General features: G+C 42.8%; 2 protein-coding genes across 3 annotated transcripts in view; one reads left to right on the forward strand and one right to left on the reverse strand.

Moving 5' to 3' along the window:
• Positions 1 to 8,526, reverse strand: part of SUPT6H (SPT6 homolog, histone chaperone and transcription elongation factor) — a 31,061-nt gene extending 22,535 nt beyond the window's left edge. Inside the window, exon 1 of one of the 2 annotated variants that reach the window (XM_061174626.1) lies at positions 8,398 to 8,526. The gene's annotated coding sequence lies outside the window, so the exon portion shown is untranslated. Of the gene's footprint in view, positions 1 to 8,393 lie in introns of both variants that reach the window. The other variant, XM_061174625.1, reaches the window with a different exon arrangement.
• Positions 8,527 to 8,792: 266 nt separating this feature from the next.
• Positions 8,793 to 16,543, forward strand: SDF2 (stromal cell derived factor 2). The gene is made up of 3 exons (XM_061175449.1): positions 8,793 to 9,053; positions 12,758 to 12,954; positions 15,876 to 16,543. The coding sequence occupies exons 1-3, from the start codon at positions 8,903 to 8,905 to the stop codon at positions 16,161 to 16,163; spliced, it is 636 nt and encodes a 211-aa protein (XP_061031432.1). The 5' UTR covers positions 8,793 to 8,902; the 3' UTR covers positions 16,164 to 16,543.
• The last annotated feature ends 1,063 nt before the right edge of the window (positions 16,544 to 17,606 follow it).

Below are 17,606 nucleotides of genomic sequence, written 5' to 3' on the forward strand. Positions count from 1 at the left end.
CATCTTGCTTGTCCAAAGAGTTTTATCGCACTTACCATTTGGGGACAGAAATAGGCAGACGAAGAAATTAGTGTAGGAATAATTATATAGGTAGGGATACGGTGTAGTGAGATTATATGACTCACTCATAAGTTTGGGAAACAATAATTAAATGCCAACTTAATGACAGGAACTTTCATATACACTATCAAAAGGAAAATCTTTTTCGACAGATTAAACAACGTTTCATCTCAGCCCACTTGTGTGAGTAGTGGTTGGCAGCATTTGGGTAGAGAAGGGGCCTCTTCAGAAACATCAGAACCACAACTCTACTGTGACCATTTACCTCCCCAGCAAAACAAAAACCAAAAAACCAAAAATACAAAAAACACTTTGAAAGAGACTTCCATGGCCTACAAATTAAATGCAACATAGTTAAATACAAAAACTGCTGAGCCTAAGAGTAGAGATCAAATCCTGGCCCCACCATCTACTAGGTATATAAACTTAAGCATATTATTGAATGTGCCTGAATATCAATTTCTTCATCTGGAAAATGGCAACAGCACTACCTACCTCGCAGGGTAGTTAAGAATATTACATGACATAGGAGAAAGAACCTAGTCTACTATTTCAAAAAATGCTAACTGAGTTTAAATTCGAATCCTGGGCATAATTTTCCCTCAGCATTCTGTAATTTTGTACCAACCAATCCCAACTTTGTCTTCTACTTTCCTGCTGTCAGATGCATCCAAAGTCTGGAAATGACTCAGTGGAGAACCACAGTACCATGACATGGAGTTTCCTGGGCTTTAAAACACAGCACTGGGACTTCCCTGGTGGCACAGTGGTTAAGAATCCACCTGCCAATGCAGGGGACACGGTTCGAGCCCTGGTCCGGGAAGATCCCACATGCCGCGGAGCAACTAAGCCTGTGCGCCACAGCTACCGAGCCTGCGCTCTAGAGCCCATGAGCCACAACTACTGAGCCCATGTGCCAAAACTACTGAAGCCCGCACGCCTAGAGCCCATGCTCCGCAACAAGAGAAGCCACTGCAATGAGAAGCCCGCGCACCGCAACGAAGAGTAGCCCCCGCTCGCCGCAACTAGAGAAAGCCCGCACGCAGCAACGAAGACCCCACGCAGCCAAAAATATAAAAAACAAAACAAACAAAAAAAAAACACAGCACTGATCACACAAATCATAGCATCAAGATTCCATTCTGGAATCCTGAAGCTGGCTGCTGATCAACTCAGCACCACTCCTCACCCTGTCCTGAATTACGGTCCACTGCATATGTCCATTTTCTCCACTTAGACTATAAGCTTCTGGAAGTCAAAGACGATATCCAATTGAAGGGCTAATAAAACCCATGAAAACATAAACGGCAATATAAGAGGCATTACATGGTACTTTATTCTGTACCAGATAAGCTGTTTCCCACTAGGTGCTCTATACAAAATAGAAACTGCTAAGTATCTGTTAAATAGATTACTTATTGTTTCATGTCTTCCCAGTTAAAGATGGCAGTGGAACTGGAGAGAGAGGAGGGTGGCTAATGGCTACCTCAAGTGGTCTAAGCTCTAGAAGGAGGCTTAAGTTCTGTGGCTCTAATTCTCCTGAAATTACCCTTACTGATATCAACTGATACCATAACCAATTAAGATTAACTGAGCTCAAGGAAATAAAACTGAAGGTACTAAGTTCTGGTGGAAAGGGAGGGTCAATGCTATGGTCTTATGTTCAATTTTAGGCTGAGGTTTCAGATGCCATTCTTTTCAAACTGTACTGAATGCCTACTAAGTACAAACACTCTGCTAGGAGCTGGGGATTTGAAGAGAAACAGGACTGTATGTTCTCAAAGAGCTGATGTCTAGTAGAGGGCCAAATAAGGACCTTAAAATAATTTTATGTATTTTGACATATTATGTAGAGCAGACACAGGAAGAATTGGAAAATGAACAAACCCACAAAACCGAACCAAAACTAATATAGGCCTTTCCTGGGTACTTTAAGCAATTAAAAAAAATGTGCCCTGAGGAATATTTGTTGCACACCTACCAAGTTCCAGACACTTAATAAATCACCTATTAACCCCTACAATGTCCTAAGAGTTACAGCACACTTCTCTCTCCATTCAGCAAAGGAGGAAATAGACTCAGAGATGAAGTCACTTGTTCAAGGCGACACAACTGTCAACTGCAAGAGGTGAGATCTGAGTTAAGGTCTGTCTGACTCCACAGAAACAGTTGTTCCTATCACATCAGTAGTTCTCAAAGTGTGGTCCAGGGATCACCCCCTCCTTTCTCTCATGAGTGTACAATGGAGTTTTCCAGAGGTTATACGACATGTAGCATCACAACAGACTGAATGCAGAAGCAGGTAGGAGAATCCAGCATTCCTCTGTTAAGGCAGACATTAAAAGGATTTGCCAAAAACAAAACAAAACAAAAAAACCCAAACCCAAAACCAAAACAAACCCCCCTCCAAAAACCCAAACCCCAAAACAAACCAAAAAAACCAAAAAAACCAAAAACCAAAAAAAACCCCAAACAACGTCACTCTTTTTACTACGTTTTTTGTTTTGAAGATTATACTTGTTTTTCATAAAACGTGTTATTTATGCTAAAATGTAGTGGGCTTATTTTTTTTCTCAGCTTTATTCATGTACAATTGACCCTTGAACAACATGGGTTTGAACTGCGTGGGTCCATTTATATGTGGATTTTTTACCCAGCAAATATAGTAGTATCTGTATTTTCATTTTACAGATCTTTAAATTAAATGAGGGAAACCGTTTGTGTTTGATTAGAGATCACAATATGTGGAATCAAAAGAATCAGGGTTTGAGTTTTGATTCTATCCAAACTGTTTCAGCTTCCTGCCCTTGGGTGAGTCATTCATCAATTCCTTTGTTTTTGAGGCAGAGATAGCCGTATGCAGATTGTGAGGGGAAGAGAGGTGGGTCAGCACATCAACACTGTGTTATCCAAGGGTCAACTGTAATTGGCATATAACATTGTGTAAGGTTAAGGTCTATAATGTGTTGATTTGATATACTTGTATATTGCAAACAGGCTTATTATTATGTTAAAATGAATTAACATTCATCTATTTATTTAGTCATTATTAATTTAGTTTAGAAATTAATTTTAATTTCTAATCTGGTTAACATCTATATGTATAAATCTCATAAACATCAATAGATATAACTCACATTAACAAAATGTCTTTGGAATCTTAAATTATCTTTAAGAGTATAAAGGGGTCCTGAGATCAAAAAGTTTGAGAGCCACTATACTACACCATTGTATAGGTCCCACAGGGTGGTGATACAGGAAGCCTTGGGTTAGACTGATGCCCTTTCCCCCCCAAGAACTGTATCCTTAAGGTCATTCAGCCTGAGTACAGCCAAAAGTGAGTATCTAAAACTTCTGCCGATTAAATGTGGTGCTCTAATTTTAATACTGCTCTCTTTCAGCCCTGAACTGAGTCATTAAAAATAGATTTGGGTACAGCAGCCCCCACAGATAGCTTGCTTTAATTAGACTATCAGACCCACAAATTCAGTCTTGTAAGGCCTCAACATCTTCACACTAAATGCCAGCTCCTCCAGACCAGATGCCCTACAGCCTACTTAGCAGAGAGGAACAGACAGCCTACCTGATGAAAGCACAGCTTTATTCTGTTCTGCGGGCAGCTGGTGCTCTGTGCTGCATGCAGCTTTCCTCCCATTCCCTAGGTTAGCAATGAAGTACATGCTGTGCTATAGCTGGGGAATGCCTCCGATCTAACTGACTGCCAAGACTTCTAGTTAAAATAGCTTGTGCCAGACGCAATCCTGATTTGCTGCAATTTGGGGGAGCTAGGTGTGCAGAGGGTGCTGCAGCAGCACTGCAGGCTGAGGTTGGCAAGCAGCAACTATTCCAGAACAAAAACGCTATTTATTAGTATGTGATTATCATTAATATATGATATCTGAGTCTGATGTCATTTGGATTTTGTATTTAGGACTTATGCTCTTGAATTTTCCTCATATTCAGATTGTAAGTTAAATTTGCTACTGAAATAGATCCAGAAGGGGAGTCGGGTGGTGAAAGGAGAAGGTTTCTCCAGGCGGAAGCACAGCTGCAATACAAGATGTGGCTCAAAGGGACAGGCTGGCGGTTACCATGACATTCTCTGGAAGAGGAACGGAGCTGGGATCAGATTGCCACAGGGGAGGCCCTCCACAGTCCCTCCCTTTGAACAAGATGATGTAGGAGGCAATTAAAAGGAGACCAGAGCAAAAAGAGATGTCCGTTAATTCCCTCCACTGGCAGCTTCAATTAACGTTTACAGTTTTGTTTTTTTAGGGTAAAGCTCTGTGCTGGGACTTGGGTATATAAAAATAAGTAAAACATGCTTTTGACCCTAGTGTTCATATTCATCTCACAAAAAACTTATAAAGTTATGACAGGGGCTTCCCTGGTGGTGCAGTGGTTAAGAATCTGCCTGCCAATGCAGGGGACACAGGTTCGAGCCCTGGTCCGGAAAGATCCCACATGCCGCGGAGCAACTAAGCCCGTGCGCCACAACTACTGAGCCTGTGCTCTAGAGCCTGCGAGCCACAACTACTGAGCCCGTGCGCCACAACTACTGAAGCCCGCACACCTAGAGCTGGTGCTCTGCAACAAGACAAGCCACCGCAATGAGAAGCCCGCACACCACAACGAAGAGCAGCCCCCGCTCGCCGCAACTAGAGAAAGCCTGCGTGCTGCAACGAAGACCCAACACAGCCATAAATAAATAAATAAATAAATAAATAAATAAATAAATAAATATAAAGTTATGACAGAGCACAATAAATGTTTTATGGTAGTTATATACGAGAACTATGAAAGCAATATTAAGACAGAGGTCAGAGAATGCCTCAGAAAAGGTGATGCCTGAGTTGAGAGGAGTTAAGAAGATAGTCTGGAAAAAGGCAACATGAGCAAAGGCTTAGAGGTCTGACAGGGCCTAGTGATCTGGAGAACAGCCCTAGAAGTCTGGTGTGGAGTTTAAACTATAAGACATTCTGCATTTGATGAGCAAGAGCCTAGGACTACTCCAAAGGTGTTCACAAATGACTACCCAACTTGGAATACAAAAACCTAAGAGTTTAATAAACAAAAGTATTCAGAGTCCACTCAAGACAAGTTCTTTTAAATTTGGGATTCAGAACTCTGTTATGAAAAATCCTAATCACATCAAGATGTTAGAATACAGAAAATGTTAATTCTGCCTATAACCATTTTAACATGCATACCGTATTTATAAGAAATAACAGTATTAGAATCTTTTCAAGAATCTTTTCAATGCCTGGGCATAAAAAGCACTATTGTTAATAATGGTTAACATAATAAGTAATGTAAAAATATTAGTTTTTTCTTTTCTTTCCATGTTTCCTTGGGGGACAAGGAAAGGGCAAACGAGGAGCAGGAACAACTAAAATATGTAACCAGATTCAGTATCCCTGCAACAGTTACTGAGCCTTGTGCAACACACACTGGGGGAGCAGACAGTTCCTGCTCTAGCACAGAGGGGCTGATCTGCCATTGTAGTACAAAAGCAGACATAGACAGTATGTAAATGAATGGGAGTAGCCTAATTTCTTAGTTTAGGAACCCCTAATCTAGAAGTACAGAAGGTCTTTAAAGAATTGATGGCATGGGCTTCCCTGGTGCAGTGGTTAAGAATCTGCCTGCCAATGCAGGGGATACGGGTTCAAGCCCTGGTCCAGGAAGATCCCACATACCATGGAGCAATTAAGCCCGTGCACCACAACTACTGAGCCTGCGCTCTAGAGTCCCCGAGCCACAGCTACTGAGCCCGTGCGCGCCTAGAGCCCGTGCTCTGCAACAAGAGAAGCCACCACAATGAGAAGCCTGTGCTTGCCGCAACTAGAGAAAAGCCCGCGCACAGCAACAAAGTCCCAACGCAGCCAAAAATAAAATAAATAAAATTTTAAAAAATTTATTAAATAAATGTTAAAAGAAAAAAAACTGATGGCAAAGGTACCATGGGAGCCTGTAACAGAGGATTCTAACCTGGTTTTGAGAAAGTGACTTTAAATAAAGACCTTAGTGAGGCGGAATTAACTAAGTGGAGGAGTTGGCTTCTTTGGAGATGGTTAGAGAAGTGGTGTTGTTGGAGAAAAGTGCTCCCAGCGCAAGGCCCAGAATATGCTGTAGCAGGAACAGTGAGGGTCAGTTTGACTGGAGAGAGGGTTCATGATGAGTGAGAGGTGAGGCCACAAGGATCTTGATAGGACAACTTAAGGATTTTGGATTCTATCTGAAAGGTGCTGGGAAGCCCCTACAGGGTTTTAAACCAAGAACTGACTTAATAATTTACTTGTTAATTAAATAAATATTTATTTAATGAGTGCCTACTACACGCCAGGCACATACAAGACAAACTCCCTGCCCCTAGGATACCTGTATTCTGTAGTTTGCCAGGAGACAAACCACAAACAAATAAAATAAAGCTTGCTGTAAGTGCTAGGAAGGAAGTAAACACCCTCACCTTTGAGAGGATTAGTTTAGGCCAAGAGGTCAAGAATGGGCAGGCTGTGGTATGCAGAGCCAGGGGAGGAAGTTCCTGGCTGAAAAGGTGGGCAAGAACTTGGCATATGGTAGGCAATATCCTATGGCCAGTGTGACCAAAGAATGGTGAAGGCAGCAGAATGCGAGAGGGAGAAGGGGCCTGCTCAAGTCAGGCTGCGAAGGCCGCGGAAAGCCACTGGAAAAGGAAATGACATGATCTGACCTGACCTGATCCTGCTAATGTGGAAAATGGACTGGGAGGGGTTCTGGGTGGAAGCAGAGAAAACTGAAGATACTATTGTGGTAGCTTGGGCAAAAGATGCTGGTGGCTTGGAACAGGATAGCAGCAGTGGAGATGGAGAATAGAAGAGAGATTTGAAATATATTTTGGAGGTAGAAATGACAGGACTTAATGACAGACCTGGCGGGGGGGTGGGGGGGTGGATAGTAAAAAAGAATCCAAGATGATTTTCAGAGGTCTGGCTTTGGTAAGCATGTGGATGAGAGTACCACTTAGTAATGTAGGGAAGACCAGGTTTGGGATGATGGGAAAAACCAAAATTTTCTTTTTCTTATGTCAGGTTTGGGATGTCTAAGAGACATCCAAATGCAGCTGTTAAATAGGCATTTTGTGTGATTCTTAAACATAGAGGAGAGAAGGCTGGGCTAGAGATTTAAACTCGGGAGTTGCCAACTTTCAGATGGTTATTAAAGCCACAGGACTAGGTCATCTGAAGGAAGCCATGCCGAAAACCCAGGATTAAACTCTGAAGGAAATTCAACTGTAAGATGTGACTGCACCACTTCCTGATGTGATTAATCCCAGGATGAGATTTAAACCTCTTTGGGAGTAGCAATACCATGCTAATCTGATCTAGTAGCCGCCCAAACCAACTAAATAAGCTTTCAGATGTTTCAGACTTGTACTGGCTGGAGGAACACAAGTCATGCAAAAGGGCTCTAAATTTACAGTTGATGGGGGAGCAGTCATACTTTTGTAATCAATACATAAGACTTAAAAATCAGTAACTTTCATATAAACAGTTAAACTAAAAAAGATCGAACTAAGCTTTTTTTGTCCCAAGAAATCATATTCAAAATTCTTTACACTCTCCATGTTCATTAACAACAGCAGTGTAACTGAATACTCCCTTGCTATTTCTGATATTACAGTGAAGTATTTTAAGAGAGCTGAGGCCTCCTCTAACAGAAAAATAAGTATCAGTACTTGTAACAAACACGGGAAATGAATCGCTCCAGCTGGTTCAAGGGAGTCCCTGGAGAGAAAGGCAGAAACTGGAAGAAAATGAAGTTTTTGTCTTAATAGCCCATTCTGATGTGTGTGGTAAGCGTCTGATGAATGTAGTCATTTACAAAAAGTTCTAATTATATTATTCAACAATATGGAAAAAGACGGAATTTGGCATCGCCCTCTAGCCTGATGGCCGAGTTGCTGGAAGCTCCGTAGGTTTCACATCCCCAGGACAAACAATTCGATCACCTGATCCTGACTCGGAAGCCCCAGGTCCCTTCCATTCCAAATCCTATCGCGCGGCCCAGTTTTCAGAAGCTGCGAGAGAAGGACGGCGTCCCAGGAAGCCTGTTGACACAACAGGCCACCCAATTCATGGGTTCTGGGTGGCAGAGGGTTGGGAAAAGCCTTGAGACTCCGAGCAACTACCCCGCTTTCTTCCTCCTTCTCTCTCATACAGCAGGGCAGGCCGGCGGCCCCCTTCTTCCCGCATACGGCTCCCCAGTGCCTCGTCCCTTACGGGACCAGGCCCTAGGAGCCTGGCTCCCCACCTGACCCATTCGAGGAACACGCTTTCCAGTCCAAACTTTACCTGCCTGAGGCCCGCCGCTTCTCCGGTGAGCTAAGCCCCCACCGAGGAAAATGGAGTCCTCGAACCGAGACTGGGAAAAGATAGTACGGACCCACCGCACGGTCCCTCCGCCGCCACCGCCGCCGCTGCTGCGTCAACGTACTACGTCACTTCCGGCCCCCTGTCACTGGGAGTGGGCGGACCATTCTTGCTCTCGTCTCCCAAACGGGTCTACGGGCTTCGCCGGGGGCGGGGGTCAGCTGGGGAGGGAGGGATGGGGGTAGCTGGGCTGGGCTGCCCAAAGCAGATCAGGAAGGCAACTGTCACAGGGCCCCCGGAACAGAATAAGTTGAATGAGGAGGTCGGAAGCAACCAGACCTAGCCTGTTCCTCAGGCCGCTCTAGCCAAAGGAACCATAAAGACCAGACTAGAGCGCCGTTTCGTCCTCTCTGTGGTTCCACCCGTGGCTTCCGGTTCCGGGGAGGGGCCGAGTTTTCTTCGAAGATTAGGGGTTCCGTGTTACAGACAGGATGGCTGTGGTGTCGCTGCTGTTGTTCGGGGGTTTGTGGAGTGCTGTGGGATCGTCCAATCTGGCTGTCGTTACATGCGGTTCTGTGGTGAAGCTGCTCAATACGCGCCACAACGTGCGACTGCACTCACACGACGTGCGCTACGGGTCAGGTACGGCCACCCGGGTTCGGGTGGGCTGGGAAGGCCTGGTAGGCTCCGGAGGGGGCGGGGCCTAGAGAGACTCTGAGGGGTGTGGTCTGGGAAGGTTAGGGGAGCCCGGGGGAGGTTCCTGAGGTCTGGAGGCGGAGAGTCCGAGAGTTGAGTGGTCCTTAAGCATCTTAATCGTAATCTTAGTTTCTATGTGGTGAGCTTCGTGCCAGGCACATTACATATTTGCTTTTTAAGACTTACAATATTCCTACGACGCATAGACTATTATTATCCTCATTTTACAGGTGAGGAAACAGACTCAAATAAATCGCATACTCAAGCCTTGGCAGCTAGTGAATGACAGTGATGGGGTTCGATCCACATCTGTCCAGGGTCAAAGTCTGCTTTCAGTTACTGCAGGCTGGTACTACTCAGTGCAGGAGAGACAGACATGTAGAAATTACAGTAAGTGCTGTTATTTCTGAAGTCTTCCAAGACCTCATTCTTTGATTATAACCCTCTGTTCTAGCTCTTTTCCATCTTACACTTGTTCTTCAACTCTTTTCCTTTGGCCTCTTTTCACTCAGACCTTATCCTTTTTGTAAAGAAGAACTGAAGCACTCACTGGAATTGGAGAGGAAACTGTTTAGAGGGCTTTTTAACGTATGAAACTAAAATGCTTAGCTTGTGGGTTCATTTATAATTCAGCAATTATTTGTGGATTCATTCATTCAGTATAGATTTAAGGAATCTACTGTGTGTCTAATATTGTTCTAGATACAGGAAATACAGTAGTGAGCCAGTGAGCAAGTTACAAGGAAACGAAAACAGACAGAAAGGAGAGAAAAAAGTTCAGGTAGTGAGATGTGAGAGACATCTAAGATGACTGCTAGAATTCTATCTTAGATAACTGATGATGCTATTAGCCAAGAGAGGAAGGAGTTCTCTTAGATGGAGACTGGTCTGTGGTTTATGATACCCAAAACCTGTCTGGCCAGGTAGACTAGGAGAGGAACTGAATTGTCATTGTTGGGACGTCTTAATAATCCTAGCGGTGGGCTTCCCTGGTGGCGCAGTGGTTAAGAATCCGCCTGCCAATGCAGGGGACACGGGTTTGAGCCCTGGTCCGGGAAGATCCCACATGCCGCGGAGCAACTAAGCCCGTGCGCCACAACTACTGAGCCTGCGCTCTAGAGCCCGTGAGCCACTACTGCTGAGCCCATGTGTCACAACTACTGAAGCCCGCGTGCCTAGAGCCTGTGCTCCGCAACAAGAGAAGCCACCGCAATGAAAATCGCGCACACCGCAACGAAGAGTAGTCCCCACTTGCTGCAACTAGAGAAAGCCCGCGCGCAGCAACGAAGACCCAATGCATCCAAAAATAAAGTAAAATAATCCTAGCGGCCATTCAGTGAATACCTACTATGTGTCAGGCTTATTATATTTTAATTTGATCTAGTTTCCTATTTTGGATGTACTGAATCAGAATGTGGGTGGAGAGAGGCTGCCAGTAGGAATCTATAGGTTTAAAAATCTCTTCAGGTGCTTCTGATGGGCATCCAGATTTGAGAACCAGGTTCAGTCTGGAGCTCAGAAGAGAGATCTGTGCTGAGCCTGAGATACAGAGTTAAGTACAACATCGTCTGGGTGGTGGTTGAAGATGTGGGGAGAGTAAATGAAATTGCCCAGGATGAACTGTGGTTTGAAATCTGGTGTCAATTTGAATCACTTGAAAAACTTGTTGAAGCACTTGTAAATGCTTTTGTCTTGATCCCCAACCAGTATTTAAGAATGTATAAGGGCCAGGGATGGAACTCTGGGTAATCCTAAAGTTTAAGAATGGGAAAGGAAGTGGAGGGTTGAATAGAAAGTGAAAAGTAGGAGACAGAAAGTGTAGACCATGATTTAGTGAGGCATGGAAGTGAGGACCAAGAGAACTGTAAGGCAGTAACCAGAAGTGAGGAGGGAGGGTTGGTTAGCCTTTTTTTTTTAAGATATAACAAAATCATTGAGTTGAGTAGAAGAAACAAGAGAGAGAAACTGGTAGTTTAGTCATAAACATTCACCCAGATAACTGGTGCAATGCAGTTATGTTAAGTGGTAAAAGGGAAGTGTCATCAAAAGTTTGTGGTCAGGCAGGGCCAGGGGACTGAAGGGAAAGCTAGGAGGAATAGGCAAGAGTGACTGAGGAAAGTGTCTGGGAAATACGGAGTGCCTTCAAAGAATTGAGTAGTGAATGAGGCCTAGGGAAGAGAATATCCCTTGAGTTTATATGAGTGGCCTATTTGGGGGAACTTAACAGAAAATAAAGCTTTGTGGGAGGCCAGGTGGTAGAGTGGTTAAGAGTGTGAGTTCTAGAGTTGGCCCACTTAGGTTCAAACCCTGCATTGTCTCTTAAGATTATGTGATCTTGGGCATATTATTCAGCCTTTTTAACACTCCAGTGTAAAATCGGGGTAATAATAATAATAGCTACCTCAGAGAGTAGATGATTGTATCAATTAAGAATATTCAAGTAAAAAGCCTGGGTTTGTATCTGATACCCAGTAATTGCTCAAGTACACATTAGCTGGTTAGCAATTATTATTTGTATATTTCCACTTTTTTTTCAAGCCTGTAGCTACATGTTTAACCTAGTACCTTTTAACCTGCAAAATCGCACCATTTTTAAGTAGTATGAACCAAATTTAGATGACTTAAGAATACTTTTGTGGGACTTCCCTGGTGGTGGAGTGGTTAAGAATCCGCCTGCCAATGCAGGGGACACGGGTTCGAGCCCTGGTCCGGGAAGATCCCACATGCCGCGGAGCAACTAAGCCCGTGTGCCACAACTACTGAAGCCCGCGCACCTAGAGCTTGTGCTCCGTAACAAGAGAAGCCACCACAGTGAGAAGCCTGTGCACTGCAACAAAGAGTAGCCCCAGCTCGCCACAACTAGAGAAAGCCCGTGCACAGCAACAAAGACCCAATGCAGCCAAATAACTAAATAAATAAAATTTAAAAAAAAATGTTGAAATTGTAAATTAAAAAAAAAAACTTTTGTAATATGTTGGATATATCACTTACAGGAATTGGAGAGCTGTAATGGCTTGTTGGATTAAAGTTGACAGCAAAAACCGGTCTCATTTTATTTTGTTTTTAATTAATTAATTTATTTTTGGCTGCATTGGGTCTTCGTTGCTGTGCGCGGGCTTTCTCTAGTTGCGGTGGGTGGGGGCTACTGTTCGTTGCGGTGCGCGGGTTTCTCATTGCGGTGGCTTCTCTTGTTGCGGAGCACGGGCTCTAGGTGCGCGGGCTTCAGTAGTTGTGGCATGCAGGCTCAGTAGTTGTGGCTCGCGGGCTCTAGAGCGCAGGCTCAGTAGCTGTGGTGCACGGGCTTAGTTGCTCCACGGCATGTGGGATCTTCCTGGACCAGGGCTCAAACCCGTGTCCCCTGCATTGGCAGGCAGATTGGATTCTTAACCACTGTGCCACCAGAGAAGCTCTGATATGGTACAGTCTTAAATATAGTTTATCATATAATAACTAATACTATATAAATACATTTAGTGTTTTTCATATATATTTTAATATCATACAAGAAAAAAATATGAAGCATGGGGTTTCCTTCCCAGCCCCCCAAACCTATTTTATGACACAGGGCACATTATTAGCCATAGGAAAGAGAGGGGTCAGGTTGAGCTCACCCTTTTTTCTTTCTCTTTTTCTTTTTTTTTTGACTGCAGGTAGTGGGCAGCAGTCAGTGACAGGTGTAACCTCTGTGGATGACAGCAATAGTTACTGGAGGATACGGGGGAAGACGGCCACAGTGTGTGAGAGGGGAACCCCCATCAGATGTGGTCAGCCCATCCGGCTGACACATGTCAACACCGGCCGAAACCTCCACAGTCACCACTTCACCTCACCTCTTTCTGGAAACCAGGTTAGGTGGCATCCTGTGGGTCATTGCTGCTCATTACTCAGTTGAGTTGTTTGATATCTTGGTTCTTAGCCCTTTCTCTTCCAGGTATAGATCTTCTCTTTTGTGCAGACCTGAAGAATTGCCTCTGTCTCATAAGTGTGAAGGAAGTTGTTTCTGGTCAAAATGGAGACTCTACATTTAGATCAAATCAAGAAATGAGGAAAGAGAGAATAGGTATATGTTAGTGTATCATAAGTTATCTTGATAAATCTTGCAATAAAGAAACCCAGTGTTTTCCAAACTTGTGATAAAAATTATTATTTTTTTATGATGCCAACTAACCACATTAGGAAAATGAATTAGGTATTGTGCCATTTTTTTTAAGCCTTGAACTTTTGAAGGATGTGGATCCCTTCATGACTGCTTCCCTCCCACTCCCCCTCTGTATATATTTTCCCCTATTAACATCTTAACATTAGTATGGTAAATTTGCTACAGTTAATAAAGCAATACTGATACATTGTTATCAACTAAAGTCTATAGTTCATTCTGATTTCCTTAGTTTTTACCTACTGTCTTTTTTCTGTTCCAGGATCCCATCCACATTACATTTAGTTGTCTCCTTAGACTGCTCTTGGCTGTGACAGTTTCTCAGATTCTCCTTGTTTTTGTTGACCCTGATAGTTTATTTTTTATAAATTTATCTATTTATTCATTTTTGGCTGCGTTGGGTCTTTGTTGCTGCATGCATGCTTTCTCTAGTTGCGGCGAGTGGGGGCTATTCTTCGTTGCGGTGCGCAGGCTGCTCATTGCGGTGGCTTCTCTTGTTGCGGAGCACGGGCTCTAGGTGCATAGGCTTTAGTAGTTGCGGCACGCAGGCTCAGTAGTTGTGGCTCACAGGCTCTAGAGCGCAGGCTTAGTAGTTGTGGTGCACAGCTTAGTTGCTCCGCGGCACGTTGGATCTTCCTGGACCAGGACTTGAACCCACGTCCCCTGCATTGGCAGGCGGATTCCTAACCACTGCGCCACCAGGGAAGTCCTGACCTTGATAGTTTTGAGGAGTGCTAGTCAGGTATATTATAGGGTCATCCTCTGTTGGAATTTGTCTGATCTTTTTCTTATGATTAGACTGGATTTATAAAGGTTTTGGGGAGGAAGACCACAGAGGTAAAGTGCCATTTTCATCCCATCTATCAAGGGTACATAGTATCTTATGATTGTTGATATTGATTACCTGGCTGACGTAGTGTTTTTCAGGTTTCTCTTGTAAAGTTATTCTTTTCACTTTTTCCCTTTACATACTGTACTCTTTGGAAGGAAGTCACTGTGCACAGCTCATACTTGAGTTGGGAGTTATGCTCCTCTTCCTTTAGGGTAGAAGAGTTACATAATTTATTTGGAATTCTTCTGCATGGAAGATTTGTCTTTTCTCTATTTATTCAGTCATTTATTTTCATTGGTGTGGACTCCTGGATATTTATTTTATACTTTGAGTTACAATCCAGTACCACTGTCTTCATTATGTTGCTCACATTTTTCCAACTTTGGCTGTTGGGAGCTCTTTCAGTTGTCTCCTGTGTCCATTTGACCTGCTCCCATCATTGTGTATGTGTGTGGCTGTGTTTTAACACTTCCTTACTTTCCGGCAGTAAAAGATATTCCAGGCTGATCTTGTATATTTCTTGCCCCAGTCCTAGAATCAGCTATTTCCCTATGGAGTCCTGCTTCCTTTTATTGGAAAAGGGTATTCTTAAACCAAGATCTAGGCCTTTCATGAGCTTGTTGCTAGGGGGTTTTGTTTCTTTTAGGCCCTCTCACCTGACAGAGCAAAGAAATATATGTATGTACGTGTATATACTCATATTTATTGTAAGTGTTCACGTATGTAACCATCTATATCTATATTAAGTTAAACATGAGTTCTTACTGATGCCTCCAATTCTAATCCATTGCCACATAGACCATTTTAGCCTCCTCCCTTTGCTTATTTGTAAATTCCCACTCTAACAGTGAGACACCGGGCTGCTAACACTCTCATCCATTTACTTACTTGTTCAGTTCCAGTATACAAGTATAGTAGTAAAATTAATTATGTGCAGTTTCTTTTGCCTTTAGTCTTACAGACTTTATTTTCAAATAACTGATTTTTATCATCTAAAATTTTATAGCTCTTAGTGTATATTTAAATTGTATGTGTCTGGTAGTGGTCATTTTGTAATGTATAGAAATATTGAGTCACTGTGTTGTGCACCTGGAACTAACATAGTGTTGTAGGTCAATTATACTTCAATTAAAAAAAAATTATATATGTCTGAAATAATCAGTTACTTTTAAAATTGTGATAGAAACTCTGAATTTTTGGCCTTATGGGGAATGGGATTAGAATACGAGTGGAAGATAGAATCTGCTATACTCTGCTCAATTAATATTTATTATTTTATTTAATTCTCACAATTATTTTGTAAGGTATCATTGTCATCATTTTATAGAGGAGAAAATGAAAGCCCATAGGAGTTACACAGGAAGGGACAAAGCTGACATTCAGGGTTTGCCTGTTTCCAGAGCCCATCCCCTTTCCAACTTGTGTTTCTCACCACGCCACTTAATGTCTAGTTAAGGGAATGAGGCAGAAATATTTAACGTCAAATAACAAGAGGTAAAGTATTTTAAGACTATAATAGAAAATATAAGGCAAATAGAGGAATATTTGCAAAGTAAACGTTTGGACCATAATCTTATGGCAAGTGATTTCATGTCCTTGGTGTCTTTTTATCTTTTTTCCACAGTTTTATTTTATTTTATTTTATTTATTTTTAAACAACACTGGAAAGCCTCTTATTTATCACTTTTGGATAGTCTTAGTTTTCTTCCCATTGCCTCCCTCCCCTTTTCAAGTCTATGTGTCAGCCATACTAATGTCACTACCTATCTGTGTCTTCCAGGAAGTGAGTGCTTTTGGTGAGGAAGGTGAAGGCGATTATCTGGATGACTGGACAGTGCTCTGTAATGGGCCCTACTGGGTGAGGGATGGTGAGGTGCGGTTCAAGCATTCTTCCACTGAGGTTCTGCTGTCTGTCACAGGAGAACAATATGGTCGACCCATCAGTGGGCAAAAAGAGGTGCATGGCATGGCCCAGCCAAGCCAGAACAATTACTGGAAAGCCATGGAAGGCATCTTCATGAAGCCCAGTGAGTTGTTGAAGGCAGAAGGCCACCACACAGAGCTATGAGTCTGGAGGCTGAGAGCCACTGTCACCACACAGTGTTCATAGACATCTGCTCCTTCACCCTTTGGATCCCTGCCACAGGTGACCATGCCACCACTGAGATGAAGATGCATGATAGGAAACAGTGGCTGTGTTTGGAAGCCTCAGCCCTTCACACTTGAATTGGTTGTTCTCCCAGACTTGGGTCAGTTATTTCTGAGTACAAGACTTGGTGGTGAAGGAGCAGATGCTTTTTATTCATATTAATAAAACAAAAACTGAGGGAGGCATCCCTCCTAGCTGGGAAATTTTTATTCCTCAGAATCTTGGCATCGTGGATAATTAATGTGTGTGACTTTTCTCCCACTTTCTTTCTCCAGAATGATAAAAAAATTTCACTGTTAGTCACTGTATTGTCATTTATTAGGCATGCTATTTCATAATCTGATTAATCCTTGAGTCCTAAGAGTCATTGCTAGCACTCTTTTGAGATGATGGGAACCTTTGGTGTGGGCCCTTTTGAAAGCCTTACTTGCATCCCACTTTTTCTATCTTTACTTTCACTTCTCCCTCAGCACCTCATCTTTATTAGATTTTTGACTAATTATGGCTATAGACCCTTAATAAATAGCCAATAAAATGTTTTACTTTGGATATGTTACTGTACTTGAGAAAAAAGGGTAGGGGTGGAAAGTGGAACCAACATTTATTTACTGCTTGCTAAATACTAGGCACCATATTATAGATATTACCTCATTTAATCTTCACAGATATGTTACCGGGTATATACTACGATTTTACCAATGCAGAACAGAAAAGTTGAGTAACCGCCTGAATTCTTAAAGCTAGTAAATAATTTGTAGACAGGAATCCATCTTTTTACTGCAGTACAACTGTGTTTAGTTCTTGGGAGATAACTATACTTTTTGGACAAATGTAGATATCTTTCTCTGAAAAGGGGATTAGAAAGCTTTTGTCCTCTACTCACCTCACTTCTTCCTTTCCTCTGCTTGGCAGTTCCAGGAAGTTTGCTTCTCTGTCCTCCAAGGATGGTAGTGGTGAACAGAAGTGTCTGCCATCTGCTGGAATTTCAGTGACTAGCGGGCCTTTTTATTTTTAGAAACTTCTGGATTTTTTCCTTACTTGCTTTAGGGAGTTAATGTTGAACATTTGGGGGTACCAGGTCTGTGCCAGACGTGACCTGTAACATCAAAAGACTTGATCTCTTTTACAAGGGCTCGTCTCAGCTGAGACCAGGAACTAGTTGAGCTCCATCTCTGCACTCTTCCCTCTTTTTCCACTTCAGTTGCATTGCTCCCTTGAGAGCTCTCCAGAAAGAAGTAGACAAATGATAAAATCAACATTTCATGCCATTGAGATAGTTGGGAGTAGGGTGGTAACAGTCTGGGGAGAAAGAAAGGAAGCGATAGAAACAGCTGAGTAAAGGGATCAGCTTTCACAACATGA

This window comes from Eubalaena glacialis, chromosome 19 (assembly GCF_028564815.1).
Source record: "Eubalaena glacialis isolate mEubGla1 chromosome 19, mEubGla1.1.hap2.+ XY, whole genome shotgun sequence".
Taxonomy (NCBI): domain Eukaryota; kingdom Metazoa; phylum Chordata; class Mammalia; order Artiodactyla; family Balaenidae; genus Eubalaena; species Eubalaena glacialis.

Coding starts and splice junctions, on each gene's coding strand:
- SDF2 (XM_061175449.1), top strand. CDS start 8,903: ATGGCTGTGGTGTCGCTGCTGTTGTTCGGGGGTTTGTGGAGTGCTGTG. Junction 9,054..12,757: donor CGACGTGCGCTACGGGTCAG/GTACGGCCACCC, acceptor TTTTGACTGCAG/GTAGTGGGCAGCAGTCAGTG. Junction 12,955..15,875: donor CACCTCTTTCTGGAAACCAG/GTTAGGTGGCAT, acceptor TGTGTCTTCCAG/GAAGTGAGTGCTTTTGGTGA.